We start from the raw sequence: 20,297 nt of genomic DNA on the forward strand, positions 1-20,297 counted from the left end.
TAATATATTTTCATTTATATTTTCAATCTGTCAAGCCGAAATGATCCCAAATGGTGGAAAGCTTTTATCTCATTCTCAGTGCTCCATCAACCTTTGATAAGTTGAAAATTCCCACGTCACAGGGCGTTGTCGCTCAATCATCAACCTATGGTGTCAGTTTTACGTTATCCTGGCACTGTGGGAATGACGTTATATCCTTGATCTCTTTGAATTCATGCGTACTGAAATCTCCCTCGAGATACTGAATAAATGAACAGTTTTTATTGTTTCAAAGTGGAAAACTGAAAACATGTTAATATAATTAAGAACAAGTTTTTTTTCAATGATATCAAGTTCTTTGAGTTCGCAGAAAATATTATATGCTACTTGTAGAAACCACATTCTGATACGTAGAATCTTTATAAACGTTCAACGAATCATTTCGACATGAAGGTTTTCTCTATAACGTTTAAGTTTTGAGAAGATGACAAAATCCTTGTCAAAACGATTCGCTGAACCACTATTTTAAATCATAATCACGCTTATACAAAACAGTTACTTTTAGTATTTGAATGAAAACAAATCGTTGTAAAAATGATTCATTGACCACATATAAAGATTGTGGACTTCAGTGCACTCACTACAATTTAAGTTTCATTGAAAAACTAATGATTGTAAGTCTTTGGGAAGTTACTCGAAAACAGATATTCCATATTGAGCATAAAAAAGGGAATATGCTGAAAAAATTAGTATAATTATATAAAAATAACTATAAATTTCAACATCTGGAAGAATAAAAATGTAATAAAGCCATATTCGATTAAATTCAAATTATTGAAATCAAATGTATTCTAATTCTTATTCGAATGAACTTTCATTAACTGAAAACCAATTAGATATCTATTTGTAAGTGTCTGAAATCAACCTTGTGGTCATTGAGTATTCTACATTTACTTCTGAATAACTTAAAAATAGAACAGAATCGGAAACAAAATTAAAATTGTGGTTATAATGATAAGATAACAAGAAGACCGAAATCTTTCACTCTTCACGTCATACAATTGAGGCAGGAACATTCTACAATCAACGAAACCTAACACTGGCTAGACCTCATCGACGCGTCAATTCACTTTTGTGATCACAACAGTTCTTCCCACCATACAGTGTGTGAATAATATTTGCATAGACTATTCAAATTGTTACGAGTATACAATGATCTAAATGAACATTATTTTTTATAATGAGTTTGATGAGGAGTTATAAGACACAGTACTACCATTATAACAGGTACTGCTGCAGGTACAAGAAATATTAAGTACTAGAAATCTTTAGGAATGTAGTTGATTCCATACTCTTGTCAAATTATTACGGATAATAGACAATGCTGATAGGTATTCTTGACGAATCGAAGAAAAACAGGATCTTTCATATCGGTAGTCGACAGTCACCATCAACAATCGTCAAGTTGTGATTATATGGGCCAATTGCACCATTCAAAAATTAAAAACTGTTTACCTAATCAATGTTTAGTTCTTATCGATGATTAAAATTTCTACCGATTGCACCGATTGATAATAATTGATGTTTAGCTAAACAGGAGATATGTTTGGCAACATTTAAAAATATTGACGGTGATCATAGAAAAATCAGGACTACCAATTTTCTAGTATAATGTTCTGAATGTATGAATGTCACGATCTGAATCTGAATCCATATTTCAATTCTGAAATTCCTCACAAAACCAAACACAGAAACGTACAATATGACTCCATCAGGTTATGTCCATAAAGAAATAATATTCAGGTTATGCAATAAGTCATATGTTTCGACGTTTTGAGTTGCTCAGAACCATAGACCTAATGTCAAATTGATATTAGGTCTATACGCAGAACCCTGTTTAAAACTAATCGGGAAAATAAACGTCCAAATTTTCCTGTTTAGTGTCATCGGTGATTAGGCCACATTAAACGTCATTTGACAGATGGTGCAAGAGAAATCAGAACGTAATGAATGTTTAAATTTTTAATCACCGATTAGGCAAATGGTTCAACTGGCCCTTAGTCTGCTTTGCGTCGACTAAGTTTGTTTCTGCCTTTAAAATTCAAAAATTTCATCAAATTAATCGAAACAAAGTCAATAATCTCAATCAGAACTGCACAATACGTTCAATCACCCCGTTCACATTCCCATAAACCAAATCCGACACCACTGACCTCTGCGAATAATCACAACACACCAGATCAACCCCAAAAGTATATTCGCTACCGTTACCCTTAAACACAAACCCGGGTCTGTTCACCCTAAAAACTTCGGCGCGACTACCCCTAGTCACATTCTTCGTTTCATAAACCAGTACTTCGTAAAAATAACCACCGTCACATCCAATCACGTATGGCTCCCTCCAGTACAGCAGGAATGCGCCGCTACTGGCGTTGACGGCCAGGCGCACGTCGTACGGTTGCAGGAATCTTGGTACTCGCACATGTATCGGAGCTCCGTACGTCGATCCAGGGACGTCATTGGACACGCTGATCTCTAATAAAGCCCCGTACGATACAGGAACGGTGCAGGAATGTTGGAAGATTGTGGATGGAAGTGTTGTCGATGTTTTTGTGGTCGGTGGACCGTCCTGGAAGTTCTCTATTAAGCGTATCTGAAAACGAAATGATAAGTAGACGTTTATAAGTGACCTCCAATTCTACAGGGTGGTCCTTGTCATTAGTTTTTCTTGTGACCGCCAGTTCGAGCAGATGTTTGAATTTATTTCTTCTGCAGTCATCTTAGAAATATTTAGGAGCACATTCTCAGAATATTTTACAAATACAGAGTGTTCCATTTGGGGTAATAGATGAAAGTTATGTTGCTCTTTCATAACCACTGAAATTCATACAAATATTTGGATAACACTGAAAAATTGTTGAAAATTCTTCATGATTATTGTCTCAAAATTTTCAGAATCTATTCAAATATTTGAAAGAACAAAATCTTCAATTACTTAGTATACAAGAGGGAAAAAAGTAGAGGAATAAGCAAAATATTCAATAATAAGTGTTTTCATCATTTCTGAAACTTTGCAAATTCATCACTAATCTGAATTCTAACAATATTACTTACTGAGTGTTTTGGTCTTACTATTCAGGAAATACCAGCTGAATTTCAGAAAATTATACAAAATACTAAATCTTTTTGTGATTGGACATCTAACTGACAAAAACTCTGCAACACCCAGAAGAAGGTGTTGAAATTTTAATTTTTTCTTGGTAAAATATAGATAGTATAGCAAGGAGTAACTGTTTGAAATTGTGTGATAAAAAACGGAGGGCTTACAATATTTTTCAATGAATTTGTTAATAATGTGTTTGTCCACCGCGATTATCTATACACTCACCAACACATCTCGGCATTGATGCAAAAAGTATGGTCTATTTCTTCTTGAGGCAAAGACAAAACATGACCTAATTGCATGTGCAATAGCCCCCAGGTGTGCATGACGCTCAATATTAAACTTATGTTCACGTCTTTCTCCCCGACGTCGTCTATCCCTTCTTCAGCCATCATGTGCACCCAAACAGAATCGAGATTCATCAGAAAAGACGACCTGAAGGCATTCCACATTCAAATGTTAACGTTCTCTGCACCATTGTGATCGTTGCCGGCGATGCTCAACCGTCAGAGGTAACACAAGATTGGTTCGATAATGCTGCAGTCCAAAAGACCTTATCCGGCGGTGAACCGTTCGGAGAGTTACAGGTTGGCCTTTTTCTCCTAACCACTCATCAGCCAAATATCGAGTTGTCGCAAATTGGTCTCTAATGATTATAAGACTTAGACGTCGATCTTGAACTTCATTTGTGTTCCTTCGACGTCCGGTGCCTACTTTTCTTCAATTTTGGGCATTATCAAACCACGCTTGACAACATCTCACAGCAGTAGTTGGATTTTTGTTCATACGATTTTCGTTTTCTCGAAATGACAACCCTGCCTCCCGTAGAACAATAATTCGACCTCTTTCAAATTCACTTCACTGATGATAAATTCCACGTACACGTGCTCTAAGCATTTTAACAACAACTAAACATCGACTTTGGATCTCCTCGAACTGGTTTGTTGTTTAAAAAACTTGCGAAGAACGACTACAATATTAGAGTAACAAAAATTGTTCACATGAAAAAACCTTCACGATTTTCTGTACAAATTCAATCATTAAGTCCTTGCTATACTTTCTATGTTTAATCAAAAAAGAATTTAAAATTTGAACAGCTCCTTCTGGGAGTGGCAGTTTCTTTGTCGGTTGGCATATATCAAAAATAGAAACACTCATATATAGCTTTGTGATTTACAAGGGTGCAGTTGTCGTTTGAATAATAAATAAATAAGGAATAAATGAGTGAGAAAATGAATGAATAAATAAAGAAATGAATGAATTGATGAATGAATAAATAATTGAATTTATGAATAAATAATTAAATTTATCAATGAATAATTAAATTAATGAATAAATGAATAAATAAATGAATAGCTGAATGAAAAAATGAATTAATGAATCAATGAAAGAGCTCTTAAAAACTTTGATCAGTGCCTTCATTAGTTTCAACTTACTAAATTAATACTAAAAAAAATACATAAAAAGAAATTAATCATGTTCTATACATTTTGCAAGTAGGCGAGCAAGTAGGTATACAACTGCAAGAATGAACGTGTGGCACCGTCCTTGATGCTTTTGTGGTCTGCGAACCGCCCGAAAAAAACTTTATTAGGCGTATCCGGCAACGAAATGAGTTTCAGCAAGGGGAGGAATATGCAAATTGCTACAGAGACGAGAGAGAGGTGGGAGGTATTGATGCAGTCCGGGCCTAATTTGGGAAGATGGGAATGGAGTTTTTTTCTTGTCGATCGTCGTGTTTGTCGGGTGGTAATTGTTGTTACTGCGGGTCCATCGGGGGGTCGTTGGATGCTGAGTATCGGAGATGCGGATTGATTGGATGCTGGGGGAATTGGAAGTTGCCGTGTTGCTGAGTGATTGTCTCAGTTCGATTTGTTTCTGAATTGGCCATCGATGTTCTTTACTTCTCATGGAGTTTTTGTAGGTTTGAAATGGAGATTATGGAGACGTGAGCGAGGAAGCTGATGATTTGGCTGACTGGTCTTTTGGTATTGGGTAACTAGTTGTTAGATGAAGAGTGGATCGACACAATTTGAACGTTTATGCCGTATGTCCGTCTTTCTCATATTGAAATGGTTTATGTTGGATTGAGGATGTGCTATTTTAGACCGCCCTTTTCTATGAAGAGACTGCTCTTTCACTGATGAAGAATGCGTCTGCCCAAAATATTATTATACCTTAGCTACGGTAGAGCGGTGTGACTTTGCCGAACTGCCTAATATTTTGAGTTTCACGTTGTTTTCGTAAAGTTGGCAACATCTTACAGAAATCACGAATCGGAACCTTCAACCACACTATATACCCACGTGTTGCAACCGTCGCAGTCGTCTGGCGTACTTTAAATGGTGTGCTACGGTATGTTATGTGAACGGGTAATTTTTCAACGTGGGTATATATGCGAAATACTAGGAGTTGTGCGGAAAATATGGCGAACGGTACATGCAAATATATTAAGCAGCTTACTTTATATTCATTGAACGTCACGTTAAAAAAAAACTGATTGAGAGGATTTCGACATTTCAGGAAATTCTTCTACTGTGGCCCTTTGGTAGACGAAATTGCCACAAACTAAATTTGTTTCACCTGTTTTATTTTGAGGCACAATTATGGATCGTCGATACAAAAGATAGTTGGATGAAAGGAAATATAGTAATTAAACGGAAAAAAACACTAATCCGAGCAATCAATGCTGTTCGAAATGAAAACATTCCAATACAGACAGCTTCCGAAGTGTACAACATTCCCAGAAGAACTCTTTGGAATTAAATTAACAAAAGATATATAAGTGAACCCGGAGGCATTAGTGCACTAACATATACCGTCAGCACTTCATTAAATTGCCAAAAAACGCATTTTTTAACGCGTGCACCGCACGCGGGCGCCAAAACCTCTTATAGACCGCATGAAGAACCAATGGATCAAAGGTTTTCGAAAAAGATTTTTTCAAATTTTTTTAACAATTTTTTTCTCAAACTTTTTTCTTGCAATTTATACAAGTTTCCGAACGTCGCAATCGGTATGAGACGAATCTCTTCGATTATCACTAACACAAGCATATGGTAAACATAAACAATCATAAATACTGAAACGACGAATTTTAGCCAGGGGAATTACTGAAACTTTCGACACCATCTGTAGGAAAAATACTACAAGTTACGCAGAATATCTGAAACTACCAAAATCTGCTTGCTGCGCTATAACAGCGAGACGGCGTAATCCAAATAATAGATTTTATTTCGCAACGTTTAAGGGTCAAGAATTTAAATACTCAGATAATTGAAAATTGACAAGATTTGTATTTTTTGTATTGTGTTTTGCTTAACTGTTTTTTGTTGTGATTAAATTAAATTTTATGAAATGGTAAGTACCTTTTCAAGGTTCTTCTAAAATACTTTTTGAATATGATTATGGGAGCTTTCTCAAAACTTTCTTAGATGATCTCGTCTTTTGATCCTGTGATTGACATTAGCCGAGTGCAAAACGTTTTTTGTTTTATTTGTGATATTCCTAAATTAAATGACAAACATCTTTACAATGGTGTCATACTCTTCAACAAAAGCTAACTGATCAGGAAAAAAAGAGACGTGAAAGAAAATGATTTATTCAACGAGATAAAAGACCTAAGATTGTTTTCTGGAGCGTCAAAACCTCTTGAAATTCTACAATATATTTTTGAAAATAATCTAACTTCTTCTCTACCCAATCTTAGTATTGCCTTAAGTATCATTCTCACTTTACCTGTGTCTGTTGCTTCTGGTGAGAGATCATTCACTAAATTAAAAATAATTAAAAACTATTTGAAGTCTACCATGTCATAAGAAAGATATTCTGGTTTGGCAATCTTAGATATAGAGCAAAAGATACTCGATAAAATTGATTGATTGATAATCTAAAAAAATTTGCAGCAGCCAAATCTAGAGAAACATCCATTCAATTTCTGGATTGATCCTAATTGAATGTTTATGCCTTTATGAATAATTTATAGAAGAATACAGCTTAAGTTTTGAAACACATTTGAAAAGTATTATGTAATAACTAACACCATAAAGTTCTTAAGGCAATGAAGTTTGCTGATAGATTTTCAACCATTCTACACTGAATTCTTAACAAAAATTCACAACAGAAATTCTTAACAAACTTAAAAAAATATTTTTCGATTATCCCCCCTTTAAGGGGCGCCAAAATATATTCCGCACGCGGGCGTTGATGTCCCTTGCGGGGGCCCTGGGCGAAATAGAGGGAAAATGAGGACCTGGAAGAGGACAATACTCCTGGATGATGAATATAAGAGATTGGAGAGGGTTGAACATTAGTTAACACCTCCCACCTGTTGAAATTTGGGATGTTAATATAAAATGAAATTTTATTATTATAATTTATTAATACCCGAAGAATACCAAAAGAAGTTTAAATATCATTACAATATATTTCATTATATATACTCTACTCATGCACCTGTGTGTGCAATTTTGAAAGAAATTTATTCTAGACACAAAAAAAGAAATAGAAAGCACCGTTGACATGGCGTTACATAACAAAATCAAAGACAGAATCCATCAATCAACCTCTTATAACAATTTATGAATTTGAATACTATTTATATGTATGAAATATCTGCATTCATTGACAAAACGTTTGTAATTAGCTATCATCTTTATTTCAGGATGTTATGAATCTTTGGTACTCCTAAAGGGCACCACCATATGCTCGTGCGTGTTCTGTTTTGTTTAATAACAGTGGTTCACAAAATGAACGTTTTTGGATTTAAAACAAAAAATTTGGTAACTAAGATAGTATATACCTCGGACATTCAGAATCTATTCAATGTATAGACTCTCTGTGGAGCTCAATCTTCTTTCTTAAATAGAATTACTTTCAGAATGAAGTTTTGTACTACATTCAGCTGAGTTAATGCACTGTCATAGAGCCCATTTCATGAATAGGCGTTATAACAGATGTTTTAAATGAGAACGGGACTATATCTGTTAATAAGATTTTGTTCACAATGTGAACTAAAGAATCCAAAATGTTTGTGGTATTTTTTTATCAACTTGGTTGGTATATCATCTATACCCGGTGCACTGTTGTTCTTTAGTGAGCTAAAATGCTTAATTATGATAGTTGTTTCCTGGAAACAGGTCTAAGAGCCATAGAGTTAATCAAAGGAGGGTATTTCATCGCAACGTCAAAGGTGGGTTCCCCTATTCTTGAAGCCCGATCCAAACCAGCATTAACATAATATACATCACAGAAATTTGCAATTTCAACATCATTTTCTAATTGACTATTATTTTCATTTGAAATTCTCAGATAATTATCTGGCATATAAAGATTCATGAGAATTTGAATGTGATCACTCTCTTTGAACGAACTTCTGGAAATTCAAAGACAATATTGAATTCCAACCCTATATTGAACAATCCCCCCTTGAAAGCTCTTAGCATTAAATTGGAGCCATTGTTAGTATGTAACTCAAAAACGTTATTCTTGAGTGCTCATTCCCTGTTGCTTACGTTTAATTTACTAGTGAATCACTCCGAAAGATTATCGAGTGAATCAAACGAATCATTCACGACTTCTCATTATCTAAAGCACTCCATACACGTCAAGTTCTCCCATCTCCTCTTAGGCGTTCGCAAAATGCACAACGCTGCAATTTGAATTCGAAATACACATAAGATCCTGAGGCTTTTGCTCGTCGAATTCGCGGAATAGAATACGCCTCGTAGAATACAAGATGAGGTGAATGTATATACATATATAAGACGTTTCTCTTTGACTTCCGATTCGAACTCCCGTGTGCTCTCACCTTATATCCAACAGGATCGGGAATATTCCTACACGAAGCAGTCCACTTGATTAGCAGGCAGGGAGTTGTTGCTGGAAGGAAGACGGCTTGTAAGTCCAGGGGCGGAGCCATCGGATCCATGTAAGTTGAGATTGATCGGATGTAGCTGGAGTTTGGATTGATACCAGTTCCGTTGTTAAGGGGGGCCACAGCGAAAAAGTATCTCTTGCAGTAGTCGAGGTTCAGGATTTCCAGGCAGGGGTCCTGCGTTTTGATTTTCGGTTCTGGAGGCATAGAGAAAGAGAGACAGAGAGAGGACTTAGTCATTAAAATGAAATTTTGGTTCGAGTATAGATGAAAAGTTCATATCAAATTGTAAACGCCAAAATATTGTCGATTTTGCCCTCATTATAAAATTACAAGAAAAGAATCATAGAATCCATAGCAACCGAGATAACGGCTGACAGTTCATATGAAATTAGTTGTCAAAAATTTGCATGTTTTTTATCGCAATCGCAATTAAATATGGAAAGCAGCAGCGATAGTGTTATTTTACATGGTTGCCGAAAAAATATTGTACGCAACACGCCCGAAAATGGTTTTTTTGGACTCACAGATTCGCTTACGCTCGTCCTGGAATTTTGTCTATTCGTCCAAAAAAACCCTATTTTCCGGACTTGTCACGTAAATTACTATTTCAAAAGTAAGAACAAAGCTTCAATTCTGCAATGAAGCTCCAAAGAAAAATTCCTCACCATTAACATTTTCCAGATAAGTGAAAGCAATGTACCTTGCATTGTCATCAGCCTGACAAACCAACTGTAAAACCAATTTGTTATGACCTTGACCCATTTCCTGATATAAGCCAGGACATAATAGATGCGAAACAGTTATTATCTCGAAAAATGTTGTGGTATCGCTAATCTTCATTGAATTTGTGTAATTAGGAACTGCAGCTCATTCAAACCAAAACCTTGACTAGAATGATATCATTTTGGAGAATTGAAAATATTTAATAGTAGAAGAGAAGTGCTTTGATTCATACTATCAGGCTTTATAATGGAAACTATAATTATTTTCTTGAGAATTAATGTCAAAATATTCTTTCATTTTGTGATTATTCTCGACTATGACGCTATTTCGAAACTCAAAAAATGAATGAAAAAACAATGAATAATTCCCTGGTATCTTTTTTCTTAGCATAGCAGTTGAAGCGAAAGATTTACCAAAAATTTCCAAATTTGTTTGACGACCTTCCTTCTCTGGAAAGTAGAAATAATAAAGTATAGCAGAAATGTCTCTAACCTATCAAATTCTCCTTAGTATCAACATCGTAAAATACTCCGTAGGTTTTGTTGAGTTTGATGTCTTCAGGAAGACTACCCCAGAAAATTTTCAGACTGTTCAGCGATGTCATGTAAATTTTTATTATCTCAATGTCCTGAAGATATCCGGTAGTTGGCTTCTCTTGGGGATCGTTATTTGCTATCGTATTTTCCTCTTCAGGGGTTTCTTGCGCTTCGATGATTTTTATCTGGAAAGGATACTTTCATCAATTTTAAACAATGTGCACATGTGATTTAAAAAATAATGGGAAAGCACTGACTTGAAATCGAGACATTTTGCACGCTTTTTCAAAATGCCATTTATTGTCGCATGGATTTCCAAATCTATTAATCCAGAGATGGAGATGAGATGTGATTCATCAATCACATCTAATGAATTATCTATATAGGGTTCTGTGGTCTCCAAGGGTGCAATTGGCATACAAATGAATGGCGTTTGGATAGTCTTGGCTATGTTTTTTCGATATTATGCTTGAATTTTCGATTTTTATAATTATGATGCCACGGTGAACAAGAAACTTCTACAAAAAGCTTAAGATTGCATTATTATTTTGTACTACTGACCTATTCAAGTCGTAGTTCGTAGGATTTGAAAGCCATGTTTCAGTGACATATGTCAAACAGAATTGTCATCCGAAGCGTCACATATTTAGTTGAAGGTGAGCCATTTAACAATATGGATTGTTAATTTACTGCTGAACGTGTAGGTACTACAAAAATAATGATTCTGTAGTATTTTTCGTGAATAATGGTAGACATAATCACCCATCAGAGTGTATACAATTGGTAGGAGATTGAAAAAATTCGAAGTGACTAAATCTGTTACTGATGTCTTAAAGCTCATACATCATAAGAAAACACACTTAACCGAAAATATTGCTGTCCCTAGTGAAACTGTTGATGAAGATCCAAATTCATCTATTCCTCAGCGCGCAAAACATTTGGACCTCTCTAATGACACGCTTTGGCGTATTTTGCATCCAAATTTGCATCGTCTTTCTCATAATACTGAGTTGACACAAGAACTGTAGCCAACTGACCATGGAATCCTTAGAAAATATGCCGATTGAGTGCTTGAACAACATTTGGAGAAAGGATTGTTCGCACTGAATTTTCTTCAAGATGAAAGAAGGAAATCTGATTTGGTCTGCTATAACCAAATGATTACTGACTTTTTTGGCCAGGAATTATTTTATGGAATTGGAAGACATGTAGTTCCAGCAAAATGGTAAAACAAGCTATTTTACTAGAAAGAATTCCAAGGCACGTAATATCTCGTTTCAATGTTGTGAACTGCTGAACAAGATCTTGTGGATTTTTTGTGTGGTAAGTTCATATGAATGTCAAAAAAGTGTTCTGGTATCAAATGAAAAACTAACAATTCCTTAATGATTGACCTATTGGAAAGAGTGCTCAAAATAATCCACAATTACATCCAAGATAACTGAAGAAACTTTCAGGATCTAGATAAATCCAATTAAACTATTTCCAAATCTCAAACTTGAAAACCAACCTCCTCCTACTGGGAGCACAACTCAACTATAATATCCTTAATTCAACAGTTGACATAACTAAACAGCCGAGATGATAAACATTTTTAAACAACTAGGGAAATCCTCAAAACATACAGTCCCTTGTGTATAACCCGAAAGGAACACAAACTTCAAACCTTTAGTAAGCCACACTACTCAACTAATTGAGATTCAAATATTAATTCACACTTCTGGTTCCTCCACAATCCTCGACCTACATATATTCGAGGGTGGTAACAACCCTTCCTACATCCCTACATCAATTAGGTATAATCTTGTACGGTGCTATGTAAATCCCGTATGTAGGACCATGGAGCGGACGTTGTGTTGACGAATTCATAAATAATATAATATGACGATTATGAGCATGTTAAATTGAACAGGGTGATTAGGTTAGTATACAACGAATAGTTTATTAATGTTTGTGTTTTTTCCTGATTTAGATTTTACTATGACTCATTTTTAGAAGATTCCCATTTGCCAGCGATGTGTTGTGGATGAAAATAATATTTCAAAAGATATATCTACTATCTTGAGATAAGTGAACCTTATCAGAGTAGGTTGACCAAATAAAATTGTGATTCTGTATTTGTTGCTTGGATATATTTGTAGCCATTGGATTTTTTATCGCAACATTATGTATAGAGAAATTTTCATAGAAGCTAATAAAATGAATTTGAAATAGAGAGAGGGAGAGATATTAAATTTATTGATAAATCAAATGGCTATCGACCACAGTCTTCCAGCCAGTATTAAAAAAGTAAAAATAAACATCATCCTAGTGATTCCAAGTGTTCTAAAAGTGGCAAAGCTGGCAACTTTGCCTTTGGTGTAGTTGCTCTATTTTAATGTTGTATTAATGGCTCCATTATGTTGATATTATTTTGGTGATTGAAGAATTTTTTGCATAGTTTTTGCATTCTTTCCAGTATTGGTTCTATTCCCGTTGTCTGATATAAAAGCTGATTGGATGGATTGTGCAGTGGGTTGTTGGGATGTCTCATTTTTGTTATCTTACGTAAGCAAATTCTTTCCGCTACCTCAATTGCATTCAGAGCTGTTTTTGTCGAATTTGAGAAGATGATATGTCTATAGTCCAATAAAGGTCTGCATATCATTTTATATATGGTACTAGCTGTTTTACTACTGATTCCTTTGTTTTTATATGTAAGAGATCTGAAATGCCCAGCTCGTGTTATGGTTTTTTTCTTTTGAAGTTTTATGTGTGCTTCGAAGTTCAACTTGTTATCATTATTTATGCCTAGGTATTTGCATGAATCTGTTGGAGTTATTGTGTCACTTCCAAGTTTTATATTAGGATTGTTGGACCTAATTCTTAAAATTGGAATGATCCAAGGTTTGGAAGCTTATGATCTCCTTGTGTCATCGAATGTTTCACATCGTTTGTCGCACATTTTTTTTCTGAATTTCTGATATATTTAGGTATTTATTTCAACATATTTTGAGTTGATATGAAACGTTGATTCACTATGGGACATAAGAAGTGCGTTCTTTGTGGAGAAACTCACGAATTGAGTTAAATATCGTAGGTATCACTGATATGTTTTCAATTCCGCGCGCTCCTTGTCAAATTTGATAGTTCATGTTGGGGACAAAATTTGCTTACTGAAAATGACTCATATGCCCCTCTATCTATGTTCATTACTCTGAGTATCACAGGCACTAAATTCTTCCGAACAAAAAATATACTTTCTATATATATATATATATAATTTCTAGTATATCTGCCTTGCGTAGAAAAAATATAAAATATCCCGTGCCCAAACCTGGAAAATTCCTGCCACAGCCTCCTGCGATTACATCCCACTGACCGTTATATTTCGAGCTTCAAGGCTGCGCCCACGTGATTTATATCCAGGATATTTCTTTCACCCTGCGAAATATTTTCTGTATGACGAGAGCATTGGAAACTTCTGGTGTAGAAAACAAGTTCCTGTCATTGGATAGTGGACCCATATCAGTGAGGGACCAGAGTCCATAAATCATATATTATATATGTGCAGTCGCAGAATTGAAAGGATTCCGATGTCCTTTTGCCCACGTCGCTATGGGTTACTTCCTATTTAGAAAAATCTATTCCACGACCCATTTCATCTGTGGCAGTTTTGGGGTCCGAAAGTTTTGAGATGCTCCCCACCTCGAATAAACGAAAGAAAATTTCTGTGGTTTGAATTCATTAACTTCTGAAGGGAATCTTTTTTAGAGCTATAGAACTTTTAATTGCAAAGAAACAACGATGGATTATTCGATTGATATGAATTTTGTTTATCCGCAAGATAATCTTGTGGCATTACATTTTAAGTATGATTTTTGGCATATGACCGCCACGGCTGGCTCGAATGTAGTCCAAACTGGACGTCCAATTTTCGATGACTTTTTCCAACATTTGTGGCCATATATCGGCAAGAACAAGGCGAATGTTGTCTACCAAATGGTCAAGGGTTTGTGGCTTATCCGCATAGACCAATGACTTTACATAGCCCCAAAGAAAGTAGTCTAGCGGTGTTAAATCACGAGATCTTGGAGGCCAATTCACAGGTCCAAAACGTGAAATTAGGCGGTCACCAAACGTGTCTTTCAATAAATCGATTTTGGCACGAGCTGTGTGACATGTTGCGCCGTCTTGTTGGAACCACAGCTCCTGGAAATCATGGTTGTTCATTTCAGGAATGAAAAAGTTAGTATTCATGGCTCTATACACCATTGACTGTAATGTTCTGGCCATCATTGTTTTTGAAGAAGTACGGACCAATGATTCCACCAGCCCATAAAGCGCACCAAAAAGTCAGTTTTTCTGGATGTAACAGTGTTTCGACATACACTTGAGGATTAGCTTCACTCCAAATGTGGCAGATTTGTTTATTGACGTAGCCATTCCACCAGAAGTGGAACCATTATTTTCGAAATGAAATTGCACTATTTGCAAGCGTTGTTTAGGCGTGAGGCTAATCATGATGAATTGCCAAACTAAACTGAAAATAAATCACTTGACAGCTGTTGAATCGGTCGCCTTTTTGAACAGTAATGCCAACTTGGAGTTATATACCTCGAAAAAAACACCCGTTATTTTAAAAGCTTTCAGATAGTAGCAGTAGTAGAATCGATCTGGAGTGGTAGAACGGGATTCGAATGCAAAATATAATATGAGAAAATAAAGACTCAACTGAAGAGACAAAATACAAAAATGACGTTCTATTCATATTTCATAAATAACTAATAATAAAAACAATTTTCACTTTATAAATAAAAAGTTCAAATCACGGAGGTATATTATATACAGGGCGAATAAATAGTTTTTCCTCATTCAAGGTTCTTCCTCGATAACTCTTGAAGTATTCCTTTCAGGTATAGCATTTGCTCGAATAATCCCCATTATTTTCGTACGTAGAATCAACTGAAATAATAAAAAAATATAGGGTCTAATTCGAAAATCTTGAAATTTGATGAATTTGAGTTGTCCAAGTTCATGACCTTGTTGTAAACATCCTGTACATTTTTGGTCCAAACTGCAAACAGTCTTATGATACTACGTATTTACAGAATCGAATAGGAAAAACGTTCTCTCGAAAAAAGTTTTTTCTACCGAAAAATTCAAAAATATGTGAATCGTGATCGCCACCATTTTTTTTCATAGGAATCCCATTAACTCATGAACCGTTGAGTTTTCACCTAAGGTATGGCATATAGCTGAAATTGTCATAAAAAAAAGCTATTTAATGATGCAATAATGTAATAGGTGTGCTATTTGAAATAAGATAGTAGTAGTAGTCTGTTTCCGGTTAACCGGAAGTTGTATAGTTCTGAAAATATTTTAGGGAGAAAGATCATTGTTTCAAATCTCAATACGCAATTTTTCAGCTCAAAATTATGATTAGTTTTCCATAAACGTCTAATAGGCCATCGAGGTGAATCACCCTGTGTACCGAGTGATATTTTTCACCTGACAAGTAAATTGAAATTTTTCGATACGTGCCCGCAATTTTTTCGATTTTATTTTGTGAGCTGATGGAGAATGCGTATAGTAACAATCCTGTAAGATATCAGCTGAAAATTTGACATTTTGACGGAGTTATGGGAGTTCATAGTTTCAGCATTTTTTCATAAATCACACTATATTTCCAAACCTAATATCCTTATGGGACATTTTAAGCCCTCAATCCTCATTCAATTTGAGATCCTCTATCTCCACTGATCCGTTGTCCCAGTCACTCTGTATAAACCTTCAAATTTTTGTCACCGATGAGTGTAACTACAATAGCATCAAATTGCAAACATTCATTTCATTCATGTGACAAATTTAAATCATTTTTTATACACTGCCACTCCAAGCGAATGATGAAATATATCATGATATCGTTTGGGCGTGATAAAACGAGAAATACAAAACATATTTAGTCAATTCATTCAAATTAATTCTGATATGAGCATTACCAAATATAATTCGGTTATTGTTCATTGTTCTGCCACCAATAATATTTTAGTGAGTGGTTTACTCTAAAACTAATTTTTCAATTCGAATTATTTTATTGATATGATGGAAATATGTTTCATTTATTTGCTTGGTGAGCATGAACTTCATTAAAGAGCATACAAATTTCATTCAATATAGAGCTCTTTAAATTATTCAACCACTGAATTATTTTCGAAAACTTTTACTTCTTGACCAATAAATATGAGCACAATATTCCCGAAAAACTTGAAGAAAGTTTAACTACTCCGATTGAATTATTCAAAAGGCCAAATCTGCCCCGTGATTTCAAAGTTGTCGCCATTTTTCTGAGCAATAACTCAAAAAAATATCCTACTCAATCGAATTGAAAAGCAGCAAAAACAATAAATTTTCGACGGTACACAATTTATTTATCATATACTGATTTGTTTTTTTTTTTAGCTTATGGCAATCGAATGAATCAGTTGAAATAATTTCAGTTCCATAAGTCTGCTTCAGAAATTAAAATATGATGACTATTCGGTAGTTTAATTCAATGTTGCTTTGTCTTGTAACATCAAAATTATTGAACACAGATATTCAAATGGGAATATTCAAATCACATATCTGTTGACATCAAACTCCATATAATCTCACAATATCAATCATCTAGTGATATTATCTAGATTGCGCCTAGATCGAATCCAACATAGGAGAGATGCATGATGTTTATATCTCTTTACAGAAGGCCAAATCGATTTTCGTGACAGAAAATTTATTCGATAATAAATTAGACTTTCTTTCAATTGAACTCAATTTGATCTGAATATGTAGTTTTCGAATTATTACAGAAAAAATTATTTAGCGAACCCTTTTCGAGTTTTGTCCATTAATGAAAATTTCAAGTTTCTAGCTCACTTCGTTTGGTTGTTAACGGTCGAACGGACGAACAGAATCGAATTGGAGTATAGACTTATCGTCATTGGGTGAAACCTTATCGTTTGAAAACGTTTTCCTATCCAAAATCGAAAAATATAAAAATTGTGAGAAATTATAGACAAAGTGATTTCTACATTGATGAGTTTTGGTTGTCAGAACTCTCAGAATGATAAACATAGATAGAGAAAGCCTATGTCATTTTCATCGAGCAAATTTTGTCTCTAACATGAACTATCAAAATTGACATGAAGCGCGCGGAAATGAAAACATATCAGCGATAAGATATTTCACTTAATTCGCGAGTATCTCTACAAAGAACTCATTTCTTATGTCCCATAGTGAATCAACGTTTCATATCAACTCAAAATATATATGAATACCTAAATATACCAGAAATTCCGAAAACAAACTCAGAGTGCGCCAAACGACGTGAAACAACTGACACTAGGAGAGCAAAAGTTGCCAAACCTTGGATTTCAGCAGGTAGATACAGAAAATAATAAGTATTCTGCTTATTGTAAATTCTACAATAAGGAAAAGTATCGGATTCCAAATATTCAAATTTGCATATTTAATTGTGGATCGCTCAAATGAATATATTTCATTCAATATAATATAGATTCATAACGATATAGTCAAATTATGGATTTGAAAATATATCACAACCCGACAACGTAATCTAACCATGTTGACGACATGTACAAATTGCATATAATCCCTCTATCTATGTTGATTATTCTATGGTAGAACTCTTTCCTGTATCACCAATTTGACAGATAAAATCGATAAATCCCATGACAGGAAAGTTCCAAAATCTGTTCGAAACTAAGATATTCCCGCGCGATTCAGATTTTCTTCTACAAAGTATAGCAGAATGAACGGATTAGTCACAAAGTTAGAGAAATATGGATTACTATCATTCAATTCAAAAAGACCCAATTTTCACCCACTGAATATTCAAGGCAACGTAAAAACAACCGACACCATGTGTAAAATTCGTATCGTTTTCAACTGCAAAACACCGCCTGTAAATATCCCAGGGATGAACAAAAATTGCAAACAATCACCATTTACTCGGAAAAACTCGAATTAAACTAAACTACATAGCAAAGGCAAATTTCCGTGTGATGAATCGTTCAAACTGTTTCCGTCATTACTGCAATGAACCATCAGCATCAGGTGTCCCCGCCCCTGCAAATAATCAACCCCTTTGAAACCGACCCCCACCCTTGTACACCCTCCACCCGGCTATAATTCACAATCGACAAATCAATCCAGGACTCACCAGGGAGAATTTGATCATTAAACATAAAACACGGTAGCCAATATTCATCACTGAAATTTCGTGATCGCACTGTGGGAAATATGTTAAATGGAATTGAATCGGAAATGGGTATATTCTCGACTGCCGTCCGAGAGCATGCAATTTTATCGACGTCCACTGAGGTAATTACTGGTTGTCGATAGTAATGACCGTCCGTTTCTGGCGATTAGATCTTCTTCCTGCTCGTTCCGAGTTGTATGATTGTATAGAATTGGCGAATGCGCTGATTTACTAGTTAGTAGCAATCGGCGATTCCACCAAATTTGATTATTTACGTATTTTATTATGTGAATTTTGATGTAATAATTTAAACAACAATCCTTTTCAAGGTCTCGCAAATGTCACTAATCAATACAATACTCTGAAAAGTCATTTCAGGGATTTGAGAGACTATCTACATGAGGTCCCCAGTTCAAATAATAATAATCTCTATGAGGTCTCCTGAAGAAAACAATGATGAAGGAAGCCGGATCAGATAGAGAGAAAGGAACAAAACATATCAAAATTTCAGTGTATTTTCCTCAATATAAAAACACACCTGGTTCAAATAAATATTCTGTGACATGAAAATCTAATACCTAGGAGCCTTTTGAGTTTTTGACTTAGCTGAATTTCTCAACTTATTAAAAGTTAAAGGTAGTAGTAGCATTTTTGAAGAATTAGTTGTTCACTCCCCTTCTTGGCATGGCTTCTACCAAGTGGTTTCCTCCTGAGATATTGCATCTCAAGCAATCTGTAATTCATGCGAGATTCTAGTGTTTGTCGGGGATTTGCTAATTGCTTCAGTCTTCTACCCATTATGTCTCACACATGATCGATAAGCAAAATATCGGGAGATCTGGACGGCCACAGTTAGATATTGAAATTGGTCTCTCTAAAGCGGACCATAGAATGTCTTGCAAAAGACAGGCTTTGTGTTTTATTATTGCCATATTGGAAAATCAGGTCCTTCAGCTTTCGAAAGAATTATAGTTCTACACTTCATTAACATATCAGTGGACATATCTATTGCCTGAGATGAACACTAACTAAGAAATTAGAAGAATAAACAAAGAACTGAAAACCCCATACCATAGCTCTTGAAGTGAGGTGCACATACCGTTCAACAGAAAACTGCACATTGTGCAGACGTTCTTCAAGGTCTACTTCTGACCATCATGCATTTCTAAGAAGAATCGGGATTCGTCACTGAAGACCATCCCATGCCTAAGTCCCAATTCAGTATACCACTTCAGACGTTTCAGTCGTTGATAAACCATCAGCGGATGAGCAAGACATAATTGAAAGGACTGCAAGCCATAAGCTCTAATTCTACTGTGAAGTTTACGTAGGGTTGTAGATTCTTTTGTCCTTTGTGCCCTCTATCAGAGATGTTCTCATAATTAGTAGTCGTAGTCTACACCTAGCCTTCTAACTCCAGAGTTCTAATGGACTCCAGTAAACAGGATGGATTTAAAGTGGTTACTTCCTAATTTCAACAAGTCTCTTTTCCATAGCATTTTTGTGTTGACTAGTGATGGCGAGGCATTCCGTCACCAGTCGAACTGGAGTTCTTCCTCCTCCCCACTGTATCTGCACCATTCGTTTTCTGGAATACTCAGTCTCAGGAGATGCTTCCTGAGACGGTAATGCTCTGTAAACAATCCAATGGGGAGTTGTAGCATATTGTTGCTAACATTCAAATAGTTCTTAGATCTCGCACTATCAGAGTTTAGAAGAAACTTTTTGAAATGATCCAACCAACGAAGATTCCGTCAAAGTGTTTCTCTATAAGTT

General features: G+C 35.3%; 1 protein-coding gene across 2 annotated transcripts; it reads right to left on the minus strand.

The window, feature by feature from the left end:
* Positions 1-1,782: 1,782 nt before the first annotated feature.
* LOC123683199 lies at positions 1,783-18,615 on the minus strand. 2 transcript variants are annotated; one of them, XM_045622110.1, is made up of 4 exons: positions 10,537-10,871; positions 10,236-10,464; positions 8,952-9,214; positions 1,783-2,632 (listed from the first exon to the last, which is right to left on the minus strand). In XM_045622110.1, the coding sequence occupies exons 1-4, from the start codon at positions 10,549-10,551 to the stop codon at positions 2,126-2,128; spliced, it is 1,014 nt and encodes a 337-aa protein (XP_045478066.1). In that variant the 5' UTR covers positions 10,552-10,871; the 3' UTR covers positions 1,783-2,125. The 2 variants fall into 2 exon arrangements, with proteins under 2 accessions (XP_045478066.1, XP_045478061.1); XM_045622105.1 differs by lacking the exon at positions 10,537-10,871 and adding an exon at positions 18,483-18,615 and having other exon boundaries at positions 1,784-2,632.
* Between the last annotated feature and the right edge of the window lie 1,682 nt (positions 18,616-20,297).

Source organism: Harmonia axyridis, chromosome 1, assembly GCF_914767665.1.
Source record: "Harmonia axyridis chromosome 1, icHarAxyr1.1, whole genome shotgun sequence".
NCBI classification, from domain to species: Eukaryota; Metazoa; Arthropoda; class Insecta; order Coleoptera; family Coccinellidae; genus Harmonia; species Harmonia axyridis.

Coding starts and splice junctions, on each gene's coding strand:
- LOC123683199 (XM_045622105.1), bottom strand. CDS start 18,530: ATGAATATTGGCTACCGTGTTTTATGTTTAATGATCAAATTCTCCCTG. Junction 10,465..18,482: donor TAATGATCAAATTCTCCCTG/GTGAGTCCTGGA, acceptor TATCCTTTCCAG/ATAAAAATCATCGAAGCGCA. Junction 9,215..10,235: donor TACTAAGGAGAATTTGATAG/GTTAGAGACATT, acceptor CTATGCCTCCAG/AACCGAAAATCAAAACGCAG.